Source organism: Mastigoproctus giganteus, chromosome 4, assembly GCF_048544385.1.
Source record: "Mastigoproctus giganteus isolate SK-2022 chromosome 4, ASM4854438v1, whole genome shotgun sequence".
Taxonomy (NCBI): domain Eukaryota; kingdom Metazoa; phylum Arthropoda; class Arachnida; order Uropygi; family Thelyphonidae; genus Mastigoproctus; species Mastigoproctus giganteus.
This window is the reverse complement of record NC_143578.1, coordinates 160,189,718-160,211,229: the sequence shown is the minus strand read 5'-3', so window position 1 is coordinate 160,211,229 and position 21,512 is coordinate 160,189,718. Positions and strand designations below refer to the sequence as shown.

At 36.7% G+C, this 21,512-nt stretch overlaps 1 protein-coding gene across 1 annotated transcript in view; it reads right to left on the bottom strand.

Annotated features, from left to right (window-relative positions):
* Positions 1-21,512, bottom strand: part of LOC150087145 (formin-binding protein 1-like) — a 345,740-nt gene that overhangs the window by 277,651 nt on the left and 46,577 nt on the right. Inside the window, exon 4 of the mRNA XM_090371850.1 lies at positions 15,070-15,217. Within this exon, the coding sequence (XP_090227976.1) occupies positions 15,070-15,217 (148 nt within the window). The remainder of the gene's footprint in view (positions 1-15,069; positions 15,218-21,512) is intronic.

Here is a 21,512-nt window from a genome sequence, read left to right as displayed (position 1 = left end):
TAACATTAGTCCACGAAGAGCAGTGTCCACTGATTACCACTCTGTCTTTTTCCACTCAACCATTTCTTTATCCATAGCAGCGATTTGCCTCCAATGCCATAGTGCTCCAATTTGTGCAAAAGTCTTCCATGTAGCCTGTAGCCTGTGCGGACGTAGCTTATTGCCGCTCCTGGAACAGAGAAGTTTTTTCTGATTTATTTTCTGTTTTATTAGCTTAAATTGGCATATTAACTTATTTTCTAGAGTAGCTTTATATTCCTAGTTACGATACTTAGTTTAACGTTTAACTTAGATAGAGATTTTGTAGGTATTACTTAGTATCAGTAAGGGTATCAAATCCACGTGTTACAAGATGCAGCTCCGTTGAACGAGAGGTTTTTTTTTTTAACCATATTTAGCCGATTTATTAACCAATGGTTATATCAAATTATTTTCTGGAAGTAGCTAGTCAGGATCCTTAGTTTATTCTGAATTGAGACAGCGAGATTTGGAAGTTAATCGATACTTAAGTGTCCACAGATTTACCGTTCGTAAATTGCAGCCATTGTTACGAAATATCTCGAACTAGATAGCATAAGCTTAGTAAAGTATAGTACATAATATAATATTGTCAATTAATCAGTAAATCTATTCATCTTGTTGAACTTCATTGTCAATTAAATTGTACTTTTAAATTAGATTACGTAACATAAATAATTAGCAAAAATAAATAATTAATACTTAATTTGATACGGAAGTTATATAAAGGGATTTCGTAGATAACACTCGATACTGAAACATAATATAGCGTTATAACTGTGTTGGGATACAAGTTTAGGGTTTTAATTTTGTACTGGAATAGGAATTTTATTGAAATTAAATCGAAATCATGACTCAGACCAGAGCAGCAAAGCAAAAGGCTCAAGCTAATGGGAGTACTGTGGCTCAGGGGAGAACTGAGGGGGGCAGTTGCCTTCTGAATCACAGCCTTTTAAAATGCACTATTTGCTTGATGTTTGTAGAGCAGTCAGGTACAGGACATGATACTGCCATGGTGGATGTCTTTGTATGTGCGCGATGCAAGGAGTGTAAGGAAATCAGGCGACAACTCAGCGTTCTTATGGGCCTATATGAGAGCTTGAAGGACAGGGTGGGCGCCCTCGAAGGATTAAAAGTGAGGGCCCATCAAGCTCTCAGCTGCCCACACCAATGCCAGAGCTTGCACTTGGGCATCACGCAACACAGCGGCAACCCCCAAGGCAGAATGCACTGGTCCCAAAGGAACTAGTAGTTGTTGGTGACTATTGTCAGGGAAACATGCTTTGTAAAAAGGATAGGTGGAACAGGACCAGGGTATGTCTGCCAGGGGCAAAGGTTGATGACGTTGTAGAGCGAATATCATCTTTTAAGGCCACAAAAGGTGATATTGTTGTACATGTTGGCACTAATGATATTAAGAGTAGGAGACCGGCGAAATTACTTAACAAGTACAGTTCACTATTGAAAAAAAGCCGTGAATTAGGGTTGAATTTGAAAGTGTCTGCAATTCTGCTCAGACACGATAGGAGGGACTATATGATGAGAGCCCTGTCAATCAATTCGGCCCTGGAAAGATTGTGCAAGGCTCAAGGGTAGAATTTTTTCCAACCTGGTCTGTACTTGTTAACAGGAGAGACTGCTTCTACATGGATGGAATACACTTAAATAGATGGGGTGCAAGAATGTTTGCTGATGCTATCGAGGCAGTGTTATGTGGGTCGGAAAACCGCTAGAATGGGGGGATACGAGGACTAATAGATTAACAGTAGCCACTGGCAGAGGTGAAAGTGATTCTTGCACTGCTTCTATTGGAATGAGCAACAGCATGAAAAATAATATGCAAGATATTTCAGAGACTGCTGGGAGTCTATGGGGTACAAGTAAACACATGGGTTGTGTTAGGGTAGCTAAGAAAAAGAACAGGTGCATGTATACTTGCGTGTACACCAATGCTAGGAGTTTGGTAAATAAATTTGATGAATTTGAGGTATTGCTCAAAGCATCAAAGGCGGATATTGTTGGAGTATCAGAGATGTGGTGCCACACAGATATAAGTAATGCAGAACTGGAATTTGGGGAGTACAACGTCTACAGAAAGGATAGACAGGATAGGAAGGGAGGAGGGGTTAAGCTATTAGTTAAGAAACACAAAATCCAAGGAAGTGAAGCCAGTCGACATCGCTGGACAGTGCAGTGTCGAGTCAGTTTGGTGTGACATAAGCATTGGGAGATTAAAATTGAGAGTAGGAGTGTGTTATAGGCCTAATGACTCTGATGAGCATAATAAGAAAGTGTACAGGGAAATAGAGTGGGCCAGTAAATCAGTGTGTCTTATAATGGGGGATTTTAATTTCCGATATTGACTGGAATTTGTGGGTTGGTTACACACACACTAGCAAGGCTTTTGTGGATTTATTGGATGATTGTTTTCTAAATCAGCATTTTAGGGAGGCAACTAGAGGGAGTAATACTCTTGATTTGATTATCAGTAGTGATTCTTCATGCATTAAGAATCTGCAGATAAATGAACCACTAGGTGGCAGTGAACACAGTGGGCTGAAGTGGGATTTACTCAAAGAGGTAACTACCATTAGGGGTAAAGGGGAGGGTTATTGCTTTTGTAAAGGCGACTACAATGGTCTCAGACAGTATTTAAATTCTATACAGTGGGACCAACTGACGATGTTACCAACAGCAAACTCAAAATGGGAAGCATTCAAAGAACTTATCTTGGAATGCAACTAGGCTTTACATACCAACTAAGAAATACTGATCAAGGTTTAGGCCTAAATGGATGTCAGATGAACTAATGAGACATATGGCAGAGAAGAAAAATGCATCAGATACATATAAATTAACATGTGACGCAGAGGCCTATGATAGATATAAGTTGATCTGTAACTAAGTTACAAAAGAGGTTAGGCAGGCGAAGGCAGATTACGAGAAATCTTTGGCAAGGGATGCAAAAAAACACAGCAAGGAGTTCTTTACTTATATAAACTCTAGAAGGAAGGGGATGAATCAGAATGGTCCACTTGACATCGATTGTTCAACTGTTCATGATCCTGCTCAGGTAGCTAACAAACTAAATCAATATTTTGCATCTACATTCACACATGAGGAGTTATTCAGGAAGGGGAATGCCATAGATGAAGTAATGATCTTGTAATAATTGAGAGTAAAGTGGAGGAGAAATTGTTGAAGATAAATACAAGAAGGGCACCTGGGGTGGATGGGATCTATCCAGTTATATTAAAGGAGGCAGGAAAAGAAGTGAGCAATCCGTTAGATATAATTATGAGAGCTTCCTTGGACTCAGGGAGGTACCCACAGACTGGATATGTGCAAATGTAACCCCAATTCACAAAGGAGGATCAAAGGCTGACACAAGTAATTATAGACCTGTGAGTTTAACTTCTGTTCCAGGAAAATTAATGGAAGCGCTGGTTAAAGAAGCACTGCAGGATCATCTTGACAAGAATTTAGTTATAGCTCAGACACAGCATGGTTTTGTTAAGGAAAGGTCTTGCCTGACCAATTTGATTGGATACTATGATGTAGTCACAAAAGAATTGGATGCAGTGAATAACTTTGATATTATATATTTGGATCTTAGAAAGGCTTTTGATACTGTTGCACATGGAAGACTGCTACACAAATTGGAGCAGTGTGGCATTGTTGCATGGATAAAGGGATGGTTCAGTGGCAGAAGACAGAGTGGTAATTAATGGACACTGCTCATCGGGGACTAATGTTATTAGTGGAGTCCCTCAGGGTTCAGTGTTGGATCCATTGTTGTTTTCTGTATTATAAATAATATTGATGATGGTATATCAAGCTTAATGTCCAAGTTTGCAGACGATACAAAGGTTGGCAGGGTTGTTAAGGACGCTACTGACGCTATGCTGCTGCAACAGGATCTGGAAAGGTTGAGCAGATGGGCTGAGATGGGCAAATGAAGTTTAACATTGACAAATGTAAAGTACTACATATGGGAAACAGCAACCCCAGAGCAACGTATCAACTCTGTGGTAGTACACTGACAGTGGTAGAGAATGAAAAGGACCTGGGGGTAATTGTGCAGGCAGATATGAAGTTCTCTGAGCAGTGCAGATGGGCTGCAAGAGTAGCTCATGGTGTCTTATCAATAATATACAGGAATTTTTCTAGCAGGGATAGGGAGGTGATTATTCCCTTGTATAAGGCAATGGTCAGGCCGCACGTTGAGTACCGTATACAGGTCTGGAGGCTCATTTCAAGAAGGATGTAGAGCTGCTGGAACGAGTACAGAGAAGGGCAACAAGGTTAGTGAACAGAACGACGGGTTGCTCTTACGAAGAAAGGCATAAGATTTGCAAATTACAGTGTCTGGAGACTAGGCATCGGCGAGGTGATCTGATAAAGGTGTACAAAGCCTTGAATGGTTTGAGGATGCTCAATGCTGATGGGATATTGCCTCTTGCTCAGAATAATCACTTGAGAGGGCATAAATTCAAATTGAGGAAAGACAGATGTAGGATAGATGTGCGGAAATTTGCCTTTAGCCAGCGGCTAGCTGGTTGGTGGAACAGACTTCCATCCCTTGTTGTGGAAGTTGATAGCCTAAATAAATTTAAGGCTCAGCTAGACAAGTATTTCGAACAAATGGAGGGGTGAAGTGGAAGGGGTTTTTTTTTTTTTTTTTGGCTGATGCTGCATAAGCTTGCTTTCTTATATCATATGCCTCTACTAATGCTAATATAAAAATTATTCTTTGCATTCAGTTCCTTTGTGACCACATCATAGTATCCAATCAAATTGGTCAGACAAGACTTCCCCTTTAACAAACCCATGCTGTGCCCGAGCTATAAATGAAGTCTTGTCCAGATGATTCTGCAGTACTAATCTAACCAGGACCTCCATTTATTTCCGTGGAACAGAAATTAAATTAACAGGTCTGTAATTACTTGTGTCACCCTTAGATCCTCCTTTGTGAACTGAGGTCACATTTGCACATCTTCAGTCCATGGGTACGTCCCCTGAGTCCAAGAAAGCTCTCATAATTATGGCTAATGGTTTCCTTACTTAATTTGCTGCCTCCTTTAATATATATGGATATATTAACTGGATATATATCCCATCCACCCCAGGTGCCTTTCTTATGTTTATCTTCAATAATTTCTCCTCCACTTTGTTCTCATTTATTACAAAATCATCTAGCTTAGAGTTTAATTCACCTCTGGCATTCCCCCTCACTGAATAACTTCTCATGTGTGAATATAGATACAAAATACTCATTTAGTTTGTTAGCTACCTGAGCAGGATCATCTACAGTTGAACCATCGATATCAAGTGGACGAATCTGATTAATCCCCTTCCTCCTAGAGCTTAGTAAATAAGTTTAGTTAAGTAAAGAACTCCTTCCCATTTTTCTTTGCCAAAGATTTCTTGTAATCTGCCTAACCTCGTTTGTGACTTGGTTACAGACTAGCTTATATCTATCATAGGCTTCCATGTCACCCATTAATTTATAGGTATTCCATGCATTTTTCTTCTCTGCCACATGTCTCATTAGTTCATCTGACATCCATTTAGGCCTAACCTTGAACAATATTTCTTAGTTGGTATGTAAAGCCTAGTTAGCTTCCAAGATAAATTCTTTGAATGCTTCCCATTTTGAATTTGCTGTTGGTAACATCATCAGTTGGTCCCACCGTATAGAATTTAAATACTGTCTCAGACCACACAAGGTTGCAGTCATCACAATGTGTGATCACTGCATCCTAGTGGTTCCTTTATCTTCAGATTCTTAATGCATGAAGAGTCACTACTGATAATCAGTTCAAGAGTATTACTCCCTCTAGTTGCCTCCGGAACATGCTGAAGTAGAAAACAATCATCCATTAAAAAGCCTTGCTAGTGTGTGAATGACCAACCCACAAATATTTGTGGGTTTGTCAATATTTAGGTATTTAAAATCTTCCATTATAAGACTCTCTGATTTACTGTCCCACTCTTTGAGATGTCAAGAGCAAATACTTGTGTTTCACCAAACCTTTCCATTGAATTAGTCCATAAATGGGTAACATAAGCCAGGATATCACCAGTGGATTGACACTGACAAAATCTATACTGGCAATCGTTGATCAGATGGAAAGTTTCTAGGTGGTTTAAGAGTTGGCGGTTAATTGATTTCTCCATTACTTTAGAAAGAGTAGAAGTAATCGCAATGAGACGATAATTGGATGGGAGGGATTTGTCACCCTTTTTAGGAACTGGCTGGATAAGAGCAAATTAACAAGCAGAAGGAAAAACACCTTTGGAATAAGAAAGTGAAAAAAAACGGCAAAGAATAGGAGTAAGTTCAGGAGCACAGGTTTTGAGAACAAGTGGAGAAATACGATCGGGACCTGGAGCTTTCTTAGCATCAAGATTCATCAAAATCCTTCTGACATCCTTTTGATGGAAGACCACAGGAGGCATTGAATGGAGCATGTTGGGAATGGTGGGAGGTGCTTTACCAAGATCATTAATACATGAGTTGGAAGAAAAATGGGATGCTAGCAGGTCAGCTTTATCCTTGGCTGAAGTGACAACAGAACCATCTGGTTTGGACAGAGGTGGGAGCAGAGATAGGCCAAAGTTGCAGCCAATAGTTTTGCAAGAGACCAGAATGCTCGGCTACTATTAGGGCAAGAAGCAAGTTTTCTACTCTTAGCCCGTTCAAACTTTAGTTTGGACTGATTAATAACTGTTTTACAATTGTTGCGGGCTTTGGTGTAGGCAGAAAATGAAACTGGAGAATTAGAAACAAGCCAATTACGATATGCAACATTCTTCTCTTGAGCAGCCATAGTACATTTATTGGGAAACCAAGGTTTAGATAAAGGACGAGATTTTAAAGTGGAGTGTGGGATAAGGGATTCCATTCCTGCAAGAATAATTTCACTGACACGATCTGAGCAAACGTTGACATCAGAAGTTTTGAAACAGTAATCCGACCAAGGAAAAGAAGAAAAGAAGTCTCACAGGTCATCCCATTTTGCATTCTTGTAATGCCAAACAACACGAGGTTGGGAATAGCCATGAGATCAAGGTTCCATTGGAGAAGAGACAATCACCAAGTTGTGATCTGAAATGCCTAAAGGACTTCTCACTTCGACCGTGTACTTAGAAGGATTGTTTGTGAGAAAAAGATCAAGCGTATTGGCTGTATGATTAGGATTGTCCGTTATTCTTGTAAGTAAATGAACAATCTGTGCAAGGTCATTAGTAATTGCAAAAGCCTCAGCATCTCGACCAGCTGGGTCGGTGTGACTAGAAAACGGAAGCCAGCTGGAGTTGTGAACATTAAAATCACCAAGGAAAATTACCTCACTGTTAGGAAAGTTGGACTGGAGAAAGTCAAGTTGCAAAGACAGGAAGTCAAAGAATTTCAAGTGATTAATGGAATTGGGAGAACGGTAGAGACAACAGATGAATTTGACACAATGAGGTAGAGAGATTTTAAGCCAGGGAAGATCAAAGAGAGAAGATTCGAAATTGCCAAGTCTCTGACAGGGAATATCAGAACGGACATATGCACAAGTACTACCTTTGAGACGAAAGGAATCATACAGCGAATAATTTGGGCATCTGAGATGAGCAGTAGTTGAATCAACCGATAACTCAGATTCTGTCAGAAAAAGTACATGGGGTTTGGCAGACTGCAAGTGGAAATGGACATCGTTGAGATTAGAATTGAGACCACGTATATTTGTGAAATGAACTAGGAAGTGTTTGGGAGGTTTAGATCTTTTTGCAGATAAGCTTACTCTATTAGTTTGACAATTCGTGGTGTATTCAATAGTAAGAAAAAGTGGGTGGGACATGCTGTATGAAGTAATGAAATTTTTGGATATGGCGTGCACATGGTAAGAATATACGCAGATCCGTGACATAACGTGGCCTCGACAATGCCCCCCGCATACACACTACACGTACTCCCTCCAGTCACTATCTGGCAGAGTAGAGGTAGCAAAATTATACACTAGCTGATTCAGAAGCCTCCTAGAGAGTTACCAATAGGTTCGGTCCGGTGTACTAACTAGCGGCCGGCCTGCAAACACCGTTTTAGAGCTGTACCCTCGAAATGTAAGGAATATTGGATCTCGTCACGATGTACATCATAACCTCAAAAGTCATCAATCATACTGCATGATGGAAGAGGTAGGGAAGGCTTGACCGGAACTTAGCTCTAGAGACTAAACGTGGGTTCCACCACTTCAAGCCTCCAATAAGCAAAGTAGTGGTATTGCACCGGTTGATGAGGGTCATCTTCCACCTAGTACTGCCTGGTAACATAGAGGGGCAGCGTTCCTCCATGTGGTGTGGGCACCACACCTCGACCCCTGCTTACGTTGGTTCACACCTGGGTGGTCACCAGCAACCATTTCTCATCCCCAGTAACAATTCAATCCAGAAACAATGCTTTAGGACAACAGAAATGCAGTGAAATATAATGTCAGATTTTCTGGATACAAGTCAGGTGGAACTCATTTTTGTAGTTTTCACAATTTTTACAGTTGTGTTTAGTGGACTGGATTAAATTGAGTTACCTATTACATTAGGACTGACTTCAACTGTTGCTTTCTTTCATACTAATGCCAAATTCATGAAGTCATCCTGAGTGTGCATTATCAACTTAGCAGAAATGACAGATCTGAACTTCTGAAACCAACAATGGCAATTCCTTCATTTAGAGCTTCCACTCCACAAACATCTTGAATGTTTTTCTTCACTACACTTGCATTATTCAATTCAATTCAAACAACACAATATAATTCTCTGAAACTTGCAGGGTTTTTTTTTTTTTTTTTAACATTCAGAAACAAACACTGTGCTCCTCAGTAATCAAATATTTTTGATAAAATGCTCGTTCATTTCTATGCAACTAACCTATAGTACTACCGGTACTTTCTTTGCTATCAGGAAAAATTGAAAATTAAAAGGATATGAAAAGTACTCCAAAATGTTTTTTTTTTCCTAATATTGTTACTTTAGTAGTAATGTTTTTGGAATAAGAACAACAAGTTTAGTACATTAACACAATTTATTAAGCATAAATTTATTATTCAAATATATTAAAAAATAATTAAAATGTGAGTAAAATAAGTAAATAAATCGGTCAACTGCTGAGTGCCGGACACACAGGATGAAGGGTCTGTAGTCATAAATGGTTGTTAGTGTAGTATCTCAAATAGAGAGCTTTATGGTAAAAAAAATTCTAGTATCCTGGCTTGGCCCAAAACTGAGGAACTAACGAAAATGTTGTCTATTTGAGTCTTTCTAGTTGTTGTTGTTGTTGTTGTGAATGACAAGGGTGGGAGAAGTGACTCAGACTTCTGGAGAAGCGACTGGCAGGTGAGGGCCGTGTGAGATTCCGCGCAGGCAACTCCCCACCACCGCTGTTTCAACACTGGCTTTCTGAGTACCTCCTTGCCGGGACAACTCCAGCTTTGAAAATTGCTAAAAAATACTTCTTGTCACAAAATTTATAAATGACCTTTATAGAATTATTAACTAACTATTTAGTAACCTTTTTGTCACCAAAAGGAGAGTTACTTAGTACAAAGAAGGGCACAATCGAAGTGCAATAAAAATTTAGTTTCTTAATTTTAACACAAAAAGTAAACAATAGATTTCCCTTGATAATTTTTACTTGGAATAGTTTTCCCTTGATAAGCATCGAATAACGCATAATGTGCTTTTTAAATTTTTAGCTCCATTAGTGATGGAAATAGAGGGGGATGAAAAGAAAATTACTCACATTTTCCTGTCTGTGCCACCATTTTTAATTTTAAAAATACAGTCTAACTTCCCTATAACGAATTCGATAAATCCAGCGAAAAAATTCATTATAGAGAAATTTCATTATACAGAGAATATCTTTTTTATTAGAAATTGTTATCTAATTAGAAAATGAAAACGAATCTACATTTATTTTTAATGTATTTTATTTCAAAAACATACTTATTTAAATTACGTTTACACAATTTTCGCCGGTAAGTATCACAAAAAAAAATCTGTAATTTTCGTTTGCACAGTACAATTAAAAAATTGTCTGATTCTCAAAGAAAACCTCACATTTGTTTAGAACATTAAGAACATTATCAGGAACATTTTCACAAAACTGTAGACCCATACGACCTGTTTTAGAAGCGTTAATAAATTCTTCACGAGTTGGCTTTTCTACGGGGTTGTTCTGATGTGTCTTCAACATCATCATCAATTTCTTCGTGATCATGGTCGCATCTAACACTATTCCGCAGTATTTCATCTTCATTTGGCTGTTCTGCTGTGATCAACATAAACATAACTATCCAGTGTTATTTCATTTTCGACGTTTCCGGATGATTCTAATAATGTCCAAAAGTTTTTCAGTTGTTAAAGGGGCAGTTCATCTTGTTCGTCCAGTCGTTGTTCGACTTCTGTATTCAATGCAAATCCCGCTTTTGAAAAACAAATTTGAATAGTGTATTCAGTGACATCGTTTGTCCAAACTTTTGCCAGTTCAGAGATGCAATCTCTAAGGTTAATTGTAACCTCCAAGTTTCTATTTTCTGATAATGCATTGAAAATCTTCATTATTATTCTCTTTCGATAATGATAACTGGACCAAGGCATTATTAATTTTAATAATGCCTTGGTCCACTGGCTGGAGTTTTGATGTTACGTTTGGTGGTAAAAACAACAACTTCCCACTCTTAAGTTTGGCAGAAATACTGGCAGGATGTGCCAGACAGTTGTCATTTACCAACACAATTTTCCTTTTTTCTTTTGTTATGCGTTTGTCTAGTTTTAATATCCATTCTTCAAAAATATCACTTGTCATCCATGCTTTTTTATTAAAGGTGTAGTCAACTTCCAAAGATTTTGTGCCTCTAAAACATCTTAGGTGTTTTGATATTCCGGTGACTGAAAGTCTTAATTTTTCACTTCCTGTCATATTTGCTCCAACTAGCACAGTGATTCTTTCTTTGCTTTATTTTCTGCCAAAACATTTATCATCCTTAAAAGCAAGTGTTCTATTCGGTAAACATTTAAAGAATAAATCCATTTCATCAGCATTAAAAACATCCTTACGCTCATATTCTTCCAAAATTTTCTTTAAGGTATTGTTCCTCCAACTGTTGCAATCTTCTTCGCTTACATTAACACTTTCTCCACAAATAACCTTTTCCACAATTCTGTGGTGCTTCTTTTATTTATCTAGCCATCCAGTGCTTGCCTTAAATTATGTATTTGCACAGTCCCTTGGAATGAAATTCCAAGGGACTGTGCAAATTTCAGAGCTTGTTGCTTAATTATTAGGCCCGATATTGGTACGTTCTTTTCACATATCATTTGCACCCATTTTAGAACTTTATCAACATTTTCGTATATACACAACTTAATTTGCTTCTTGTCTGCCTCTCCTTCAATTGCATTTAAAATTGATTCTCGATTTTTTAAAATCGTAGATAAACTGCTTGCAGGTATGCCACATTTCTCCGCAACATCTTTTTTCTTAAATCCCTGGTCAATATCATAACAATCTTTGCTTTATCATTAATACTTAAACACTTTCTCTTCGACATTGTTTCTGCATTTGTAAAAATGACTGGACTGAAGCTCTTGCCGATACATACATATACCGCAAACTTCGCTGCGCTGGCCATATAGTGAATTGTTAGTACCGCCTACTCAATGACGTTCGCTTGCCAATTCACCAGTATCACGTGACCTTTCTTATCAATCACTTTAAAAAAAATATACGACTTTGTGAATTTCTTTTATTCTGCTTTCATTCATATACACACAAAAGAAAATTTATGATTAATGTATGCTGTATGTTACTTTTCAGAAAAAAAAATACAAGAGCATATAGCCTATGTGATTGAGGACGAATGAAATAAAAAAAAAAATTCATGAAAACCATCTACTGGGAGTCCAGTTAGATGAGAACGGACATATCATATAACGATTGACAGGAAGGTCACGTGGTACAGTTGAGGTGAGAAGCAAATGTCACTCAGTAGGCGTTACTAAAAACCGACTATGGTAGCATTCTATGTATTGCCGCCACAGCATGCTAAAGGTTTACCACAGCAAATTTCGTTTTTCCCTAATCCAACGTCAATTTACAAATCTACCCTATTTATTGTAAAGTTTACGACCACTTTTAAAAAAACCCATTTGGTTTAATAACTGTAACAAAAATGAAACAAAGACCCTCCTATGGGCATCAATGGCCACAAATGTTCACTAAAAGGATAATTATTTAATTCCAGATGCTAATGCACAATTTCGGAAGGAAGGAGGCAGTATATTTGAGCGGCTGTTTAGCAGTAAATTCTTGGAAATCTTCAAAAATGCTTTTACTAATTTTTTTAAAAAATTCGTTATAGAGAGACTAACGTTTCGCTATATGGGGTTAATTTTACATGTAATTTCGTTTCAAGGTGCAATGTTTTGCGAAAAAATTCGTAATATAGAGAAATTTGTTAAATAGAAGTTCGTAATAGAGAAGTTCCACTGTATTTTAAAATTATATTTTAAACTTACTTGTTGAGCTCTTTCGAACAGTGTATAATAAGCTATAGGTTGTCGAAAACATTTTGTCCCGCCCACATTTTACCCCCTCCCCATTTCTCAGAAAAGATGAACATTTTTGTCAACAACAATCAATATGGCGTTATGTTGGCCCACATGATGTACAAACCCATGCAAAATTTCAAGTCAGTAGGTTGAGTGGTTCCAGAAATACAATGCTATTATTTGTTATTTGGTTTTTTTTTAGGAGCATTAGCAACTAAGGCCATATTGCTCCGGGAATATGCGGTGGTCATTTCCTGACCTTTCCGCATCCTCCGTATCTGGTGGTGATGGGCTCGAACCCCTGTCTAATCAAGAAGCATGTGCTACGCACTGCTGCTCCTTCCCACCTGACTACGGAGACGCCTGAGATACAATGCTGTGAGGCAGACAACTGAATAACATTATAAGGGTCCTTCATTAGACTACGGACCCTAAAAATAACAAGTAAAAATAATTTCATAATAAAGTTTTTGTAGAATATTCCAAATTTTTATTAAGTTCACATCCGACACCCTATGCTGGCTTCTTTTCTTCCACTTTGTGTGTCTCTTGCTGAATGACCTTTCCGAAGCAGCCACAAATTGACATATTTTGCTGGATCGAAGCAGGTCAGCAGCAGCCTACAATTTTAAGAAATTGTAGTGAAGGAACTGTTTTTGTCATCAACTAAGCTCTGGTTGGGCTGGCAATCAGATTCATTTGTGAAAATCTTCAGTCACATTCACTCAATGAAATTGGTATCGTACTCAGAGCATCCATCAAATGCTTCAATTCTTCCAAAACCATCTTTTCAATTAGGTATTCCCGAAATCCTCGAATTGTATCTCTTTCATTTAACTGTAATTTTCTAACTTTATTTTCAACCAATGCCAACAATTCAGGTTTAGAAGGTTTAATACCTTCGTTGTACTCGTTTTCCTTCTCTCATCATCGGTATTCACTAGTTCTTAAATTTGAATTTCTTTTCTTTTTTTTTTTTGAAACCGTCCAAAATGTCAGTGTCGTTCGGATATTTAGGTAGTGTAAACAGAGAATCCGGACATTGAGGACCATATAAACAGAGACAGGGAAAATTTACGGAAAAATGTGGATAACACACTTCCATGAAACAACTCACACTCTCTTAATTCTCGAACGAGGGAGGGGCTTACAGTTGATTCACAGCAGTGTCCAACCTATGGCCGGCTCAGAAAGTGAACTAAAGCACAGTTTTAAATTTTGTTAATTATCAAAAAAAAATTTCTCATTAAATGTTTTGTTCAGTAAATGTAAATGTATTGTATTTAATAAAATTTTTGAATATTTTCAATTTTACTTTTACATGCAACAAGGTATGGAAAATGTAACACACTAAAGAAATCTAACTTTGAATTTTTTTTGAATATGGCCTCTGTACGGGAAAAGGTTGGACACCACTGCAGTAGAAGGTGGACTAGAGCTCGTTTGGAATACCCCTTGATCTGCTCACTGTTGACCAGCACAACTTCTCCATATGTGGGACAGGTGGTCGAATAGGTTTTATCAGGTACCACTGAGTTGTAGAATGGTAATCTCTTTCATCATCATCATCATCAGCCCTTTTCAATCCTCATGATAAGAGAGCTAAAACCCCTCTAGCTCTCTTAATTCGTGCAGCAGCACTAATTACCTAAATTGCCGGAAGGCCAGAAATGCAAACAGTGCGTACCGAGTTAATTCTCTCCTAATCCATTTGCTATATGAAAATTTTCTTCGCTCAACGGAAACTATTTTAAATGTAACTTCCAAGGGGAAGTCAAAATAATTCGCTATAAAAGGACTTTGTTAAACAGAGGTCCGACTGAGTAATTTAGAATTATAAAAATGGTTATACAGTTTTATATAGAAAATATCTTAACAATAAGATATTTTAACAGTGAAAAATGCAAATTTATTTAAATAATTTTAAGCTTATTTGAATAGTAGGTAAACATGTGAAAAAAATTTGCGGAATATTACAAATTTCGGAGTGCACTGCATCCAAATCTCACGCGTCGCTGTTAATAAAGGTACTGGTACGCCGTACCGTTGTGTACCGTCCAAAAAAAAGCACTGAGTACTACTATTCCAAGACAAGCACACATGTACAAATGCAATTAACATGCCATTGTCTTGAGTGCAAGAAACCTCCTAGAAAACAATCAAGGCCATTTGGAGTGAATGGATGGGTGAAATGGGAAGTTTTCTGGCCAGTCCATGATGAGTAACCAATACATATTACAGCTGCTGAAAAACGTGCCTTTCCCTATCATAAATGTTCCTACATACTGTAGTAAATCTATGACATATTTATAAAGCAAACTATAACACATGATGCACAATTAAAAAAGAGAGAATTATTTAGTAGATGAAAAATCAAAAATGTGTCTTAAAAAACTTCAACAACCAGAAACCATTAAGAACTGCAATTTATATTTTATTAAAAATTAGAATTACCTTTTTCCGTTCCTCTTTCAACTCTTTAATAAGCATTCCAATCTCTTTAACTACATGAAGTGATAAATTTTCTGCAACCAATTCATGCTGACCTGCTATATCATTTACTTCTTTCAGCATTTGGATAAATGCATGGCATGATGAAAATCTAAATAATATATATATATATATATATATATATATATAATTTTTATTGATATTAAATTAAATTAAGCAAGTATAAATGGATGTGAACGTTACACAAGGTGCCAGTAACTATAAGGGTGAGGAAAGTAGAAAAAGAAGAGTAGTAGATTAGTGAAAGGTGAAAGAATGTTAATATCCTAGAGGTTATGATGAATTAAGTAAATTATGGGCTGAATTGTTAATCCAATATAAAGTGGGGGAACTGTAAAGTAAAATTAGCACAACAAAATATTAATAAAATGCAAATAAAAATAAAATGAAAATGGTAATGAAAATGAAATTAAAATGAAAATAGTATAGCTATCATGAGACATGGGGGGAAACAATTTTAGTAACAGGTCTAATATAGGTAATATAAAAAAATGCTTGATCTGATGTCAGCAGAAATAAATATTGATACATGACCAGGTATTTCACCAAGAGACTACACCTGATCATGTATCAGGAACTCCATTTCTATACTTGTCCATAGTAGGAAAAAAAGTGAAAGGTCAAAAAGGAGTGAAGGGAAATTAGCACTTTTTAATACAGTATGGACAAGGTAGTCCCAACGCAGTGTAATTTATTTAGGTAAAAAGAAGTATTGAGTTGGGATAAAAATGATTAAAATCAATACGTTTAATATAAGCATCGAGTTGGGATAAAAATGGTTACTATCAATACGTTAAATATAAATATGTAGAATTTAGTGTAGATAGGGAATCAGTGTATTTTAAAAATAAATTTGGAACAAGCAAATGGTTTAAGGGTGAGGTATTAAACTGAGGATGGGGAAGGGATAAGGAGTATTTTAAATAAATAAAGACGAAAAATAGCAATAGAAGTAGGACAGTAGGAACATTCATTTCACCCTCGTATTACACTAATAGTTTAACGAACGGGAAGAAATTTAGAATTAGACAGCAGAAAGATAAAAAAGCATAGAAAAAGTTATTAAATAACACTAAGCTTGCTGGGGTTGTGAAGCCCAACATTATAGTAGAGGCTCTGGCATTTGTAAGTGTTAGTACAAAAGGGAGCTAATACCAAATGCTTGTACTGAAAGGGAAAATGTGTGTCGAGACATGCTGAGAAATTAATCTAAAACGAAACTGAAAGTATGATAAGACAATGAAAGTGTACGATATGTGGAGTATTTCAAAAAATGTAAGAAGAAAATGAGCTGGCGGAAAAAATAAAGGTGGGGAGCTGAGATGCAAAAATTCAGTAGCATAGATGAATGTATGCAGGCTTAAAGGCCACCGTAGCCTAGTGGTCAGGCGCGCGGGTGCAAAAGTACACGTGCCTTGAGTGACCGGGGTTCAAGCCCGTGACTGCTGAATACGGTGCTGTTTCTTGTATTCTATCTTGTGAACTCCTCTGACCATTTGGTCGTCCCGGAGTATAAACAGAAAATTTATTATTATTATTTATTTAAACCAAATGAGCAATATATCTACATGAGAAAGCAATTTATAGCAGCGAAGCGAACTTAATAGTAAGCTGTGAAAAAATTCAAAATACCAGGAAAATAGAGACCTCTATATAGAAATATTTAGAATACAAGTGCATGGAGATAATTTATAATTAGCATTGAAAAAAATGAAAGGAAAAGATTCATTTTCCTTTCATTTTTAATAATTATAATCTATTAATTATCATTAATAATTATAATCTATCCAAATTTGCATGAAAGTGCATCCAAGGAGAAAGAACTGATTAAAATCCAACGAAATAAGTAACATGGGGACAAGATCCAAAGGAGGTGCATTTTATGGAACTGATTATAAAAGAACATGACATAAAGGAACATGAAATGACATGCAAAAAGTTTATGTATATGAAACAATTCCAAGGAAACATTTATAGTATAGGAAATAATTCCAAGTATATAATACTAGATAAATTCACAGATAGTATCAAGTGTGAATTTACTGTGGAAATAGTAGTAAATGAAACCAAGGAAAAAGAATCAGTTAACATTATATCCAATTATGAAGTGATATAACTCCAGGATATAAGTAATATGGTGACTAAAGATGAAATAAGTCCATGAATATGCAACAATTCCAAGGAAACATTTAAGGTATAGAAGAACAGGAAATAATTCCAAGCACATAAAACTAGAAGGATCCACAGGTAGAATCAGGTATGAATTTACTATGGAAATAATAGTAAATGAAACCAAGGAAAAATAATCAGTTGACTTTATATATCCAAAAATGTAGTGATATCATTTCAGAGATATAAGTAACATGGTTTTATACCATTGATTAAAATGTATGAAGCAACTGTCACTATTTAGCGCTATTTAGTAACATTAAACGCAGCTACGTAGTCCAGCAAAGAATTCTATCGTGCAATATCATGTAGCATTTGCGCCGGCCCGTGAAATCCGACTGTCGAATTGCGGCACGTCGAATTGCCAGGCACCACCTGTACTGAGATTATCCGCATAGAGATGCAACTCAGCTGAATTTGGAATGGCTTTAGTAATTTGCTTAATTCTGAGTACAAACAGTGTTGCACTAGGGGAAACTCCTTCCTTCTGGACAAAATTCTGAGAGAACACATTTCAATAGTGAATCAAAAATTTCCTGTTCTGTAAAAAAAAATTTTGGATTAGACACATATGGTCACATAATCCAGAGAAATATATGTCTTGATGGATGCCACAGGGCCAGGTGGAATCAAAAGCTTTCTCAACAGCAATGCAAACCACAATCAGATGTTTTAGAATCTGAGTTTCTAAATACCATGTGAGCCAACTGTGTAGGTTTTTCCAATACAACTGGTGAGAGAAACAGATAGTAATTTTTAGGATTAGAATGATCATTACCAAGTTTTGGAAAGATCATAACCGAGTGCCACCAGTAGATATTTTCACTGAATATTCAATTAAAGAAAATCAATAAGAGCTGAAAGGAAGATTCATCTAAATGTTTCAACATTTGGTAATATATCCTGTCAGGGCAAGCAGAACTACTGTTTGATCTCTTAATAGATTCTTTCAATTCAGACATCAGGAAGAGCTGATTGTAAGGAAAAGGTAATCATGTATTAAAGGATGCTTTACAATTTTCAGGTATTGATTTAGTCCTCTGAAAAGACTAAATCAATACCTGAAAGGATAGCCATATGCAGTTGCTGAAGATATCTGTGGGAGAGTTTCTCCAAAGGCATTTGCAATTTCATAGAGACAAGACAGATATTGCCTATTCCAATTCAGGACTGGGGCAGGACCAATTCCATAATTCCAATTTTTTTCCGGATTATTCAAGGATCTGAATCTTTATTAATTGTGGAAGCAAATTGAATCCAGAATTCATTCTCTTTTAACCTGTTTTCTTGAACAACATTCCCTTGCTTTCAGTTTATTGAATACTATTAGTTTGCAATGGAAGAAGAACACTTATGAAATAGGTTACATGCCTTGTTTTTTTTTTTTTTTTCTTTTTTTTTTTTTTGCACCATGCCCCATTCGCATTCTTATGATTTTGGGTGGACGACTGAGGACAACAGCATTGCCTGCAGTAAGTATGATGCATAATATGTTCAGTAACAAGGTCAATAGATTGTTGCAAATAATCTGTTCAAACACAGAAGTTTAAATTTTACAATCTGCTTTAGAAAACTTTCAGTTATTAAAAAATAATGTTTGGTTAAAATTTATTATTTGAAGCACATATGTGTTACTGGATAGTAATCACTACTGAGTGGATCACTTAACTGACCATTTGATATTTGGATAGAATGAAAGAACAGACAGTGAGATGTATGGCTGAGGGTTATCCAGCCATACATCTCACTTGATATACTTGTATTAAATAATAATAGAATTATTACTTAATACAAGTATCAAGTAATAATTCTATTATTTTTCCTCATTTATCCAAACCATAAAGGATAATGGACATCGATCATCATTCTTCATGGTTTGGCAGCAGGTACAGCAATACAAAAGTTGGCATAATCGCAATCATTATGCATACAGCAATAACTTCTAAGGAGATTTGCAGAGAGACATGTCTGGATGGCATTCTAGAATCTGTTAAGATTGCAATGCTTCCATGTGTAACAGCTGCAGAATTTCTATCTCAGTGGTAGTTAAGTCATAAGTAAATTTGTCAACCATTCCATTGAATTATACTGTGCATGCATTATTTGAATTTAACAGAAGAAAATGAATTGAGCTGTTTCCTGGAGCCAGCCTGGTAATGATGGTTCTTTATAGTTTTTCCTTTTTTTTTTAAATGATCAGTGACTGTCCATCCCTTCTTTCCTCTGCATGGATATAATATTTTTTTGTCTTCACCATCTTGATCTTCCATGTCCATATTAGCGTCGCAGGGTTTCTTGGTTACTGTAGATTTTGGTCCTTTTGATTTTTCTTACCATACATGAACGTAAGAGATAAGATGGCAGAATTGAGACTGGAGTATTACTGGACTGGTCTTACTTTCGTTGCTGAGAAATGTGTGGAGTGCCCAATATTTTGCTTTTTTACCATTTTTATTATTTTTCACTTTTGTATTAGTTTTCCTGCTATTCACATGCTTTGCAGTTAGGGAGCACTTGGGAGATGAAATGTTAAAATCTGTTTGTGCATGCTCAATAGAATCATAATTAGGTAGGTTGTTGTCATTGTTGCTGTTTCGGTGGTGGTGGTTTCACAATAGAAGGATATAATCAAGATGTGTCAATCAATTTTATTTAAGAAGGAAGTAAAAAAAAAAAAAAAAAAGATAAACTGCAGCCATTATCAACCCACTGTAGGATGGAAGCCTCCTCAACAATTCATGTTGAGGGAAATGGACCATAATCTGCCAAGCTGGTCCAGTGCAGGTTGGCAGATCGACCATATTTAGCAGTCAGGGGCTTGAATCCCAGTCAACTCAAGCAGAGTGTGCTACTGCACTCCCACTCCTGACCACTCGGCTAGGGAGGCCTAAGAAGGAAGTATGCATAAGCTAAATTTACGTTAACTAAATGAAGCTTTTTCTAATCTTGTGACACAAAGTATAAAGTTTGAGAAGCACTGCTCTAATGTATTTTTTTGAAGCATACTTCAAACCTCCTCCTGGAGGTTCCAATATTGGAAATTAATATTCAAGCGTTCATTATAAATCATAATTAAATTTTCTATTCCCACATTTTTTTGATGGGAACAGGATGTAATGAAATAGAATGATATTCATTTCTGTTTGTTTTGTTTTTGCACAAAACTGACTAAAGCTATCAGAGAAAAGTGTATTATGTCTATAAACAACTGTGCAGATTACACTGTTAGTCTGTCTTTCTTGTCTGGATGGAAAAATCAAATTTTAAAGGGGGGGGGAACCATTGTAAGCTTTAGCTTACTGTGAAAGCATTAAGAAGAAAAATAAAGGGGGGTGGGGAACAAGAAATTGGAATTTATGTTTCTAGAAAGTGGTCAAGATTAAAATTACTACTTTAAATTACTAGTGTTTAAGAACGAGGCAACTAGCCCACTAAAAGGAACCTTTGACCTACGGAGAAGGACGAGGCTCAACTTCGCCAAACCCGGCAGAGCGAAGCGGACATTAAGGGTATAGCAGGGTGAGAATGTTAGATGGCCAAGGGCTATCCAGATAATCAGAGATTAGGCAAAAATAAGAGGAGGAGAAAGGGGAGCGTGATTTGGTATAAAGGTAGCTGAGAGGTGGGAAAAAGAGGTTCTTTTTTTGGGTAACACTTTGGTGGTGGCTGGAGGTAAGGTAGTAGCGACATGTACGTAAATTGGACAGGAGAGGTTCAAAAAGGGTTCAGTTTATAGTTTAGCAAAGGATAGGAATGGCAGAACAGAAAAGTTGGAGATCTAAGGAAGGCAGAGGAAGTTGAAAACAAAAAAGGACCTCAAAATAAACTCAAGCAATGGAGGACTCATCTTTATTGAATAAGCTGGCCCAACCTGGTGAAAACCTGTAAGTAGGTTTTTGTTGAGTTTAATCCCCCAAAATTTTGGCCCAGGGAAGCAAAAGTAATTAATAACTTTAGAACTCCAATTCAAAAGAGGCACTCTGTATTCTTATAACTTAGGAATGCTTAAGGTAAATTGTGATCGATGATTATTTTCACAGTGATGCTGTATGGCACAATACCATAAGTGTAAAGAATAACAAGGAAAACCGTTGTAATAACAATATGTTAGTGATATGGGAGTAATAGTACTGTTTGCTTAAATTAAGCTATGAATTATAATAGGGAATTTTAACTTAACACAAGTGCCTATGTATCTAGTTTATGTTTTGTTTGTT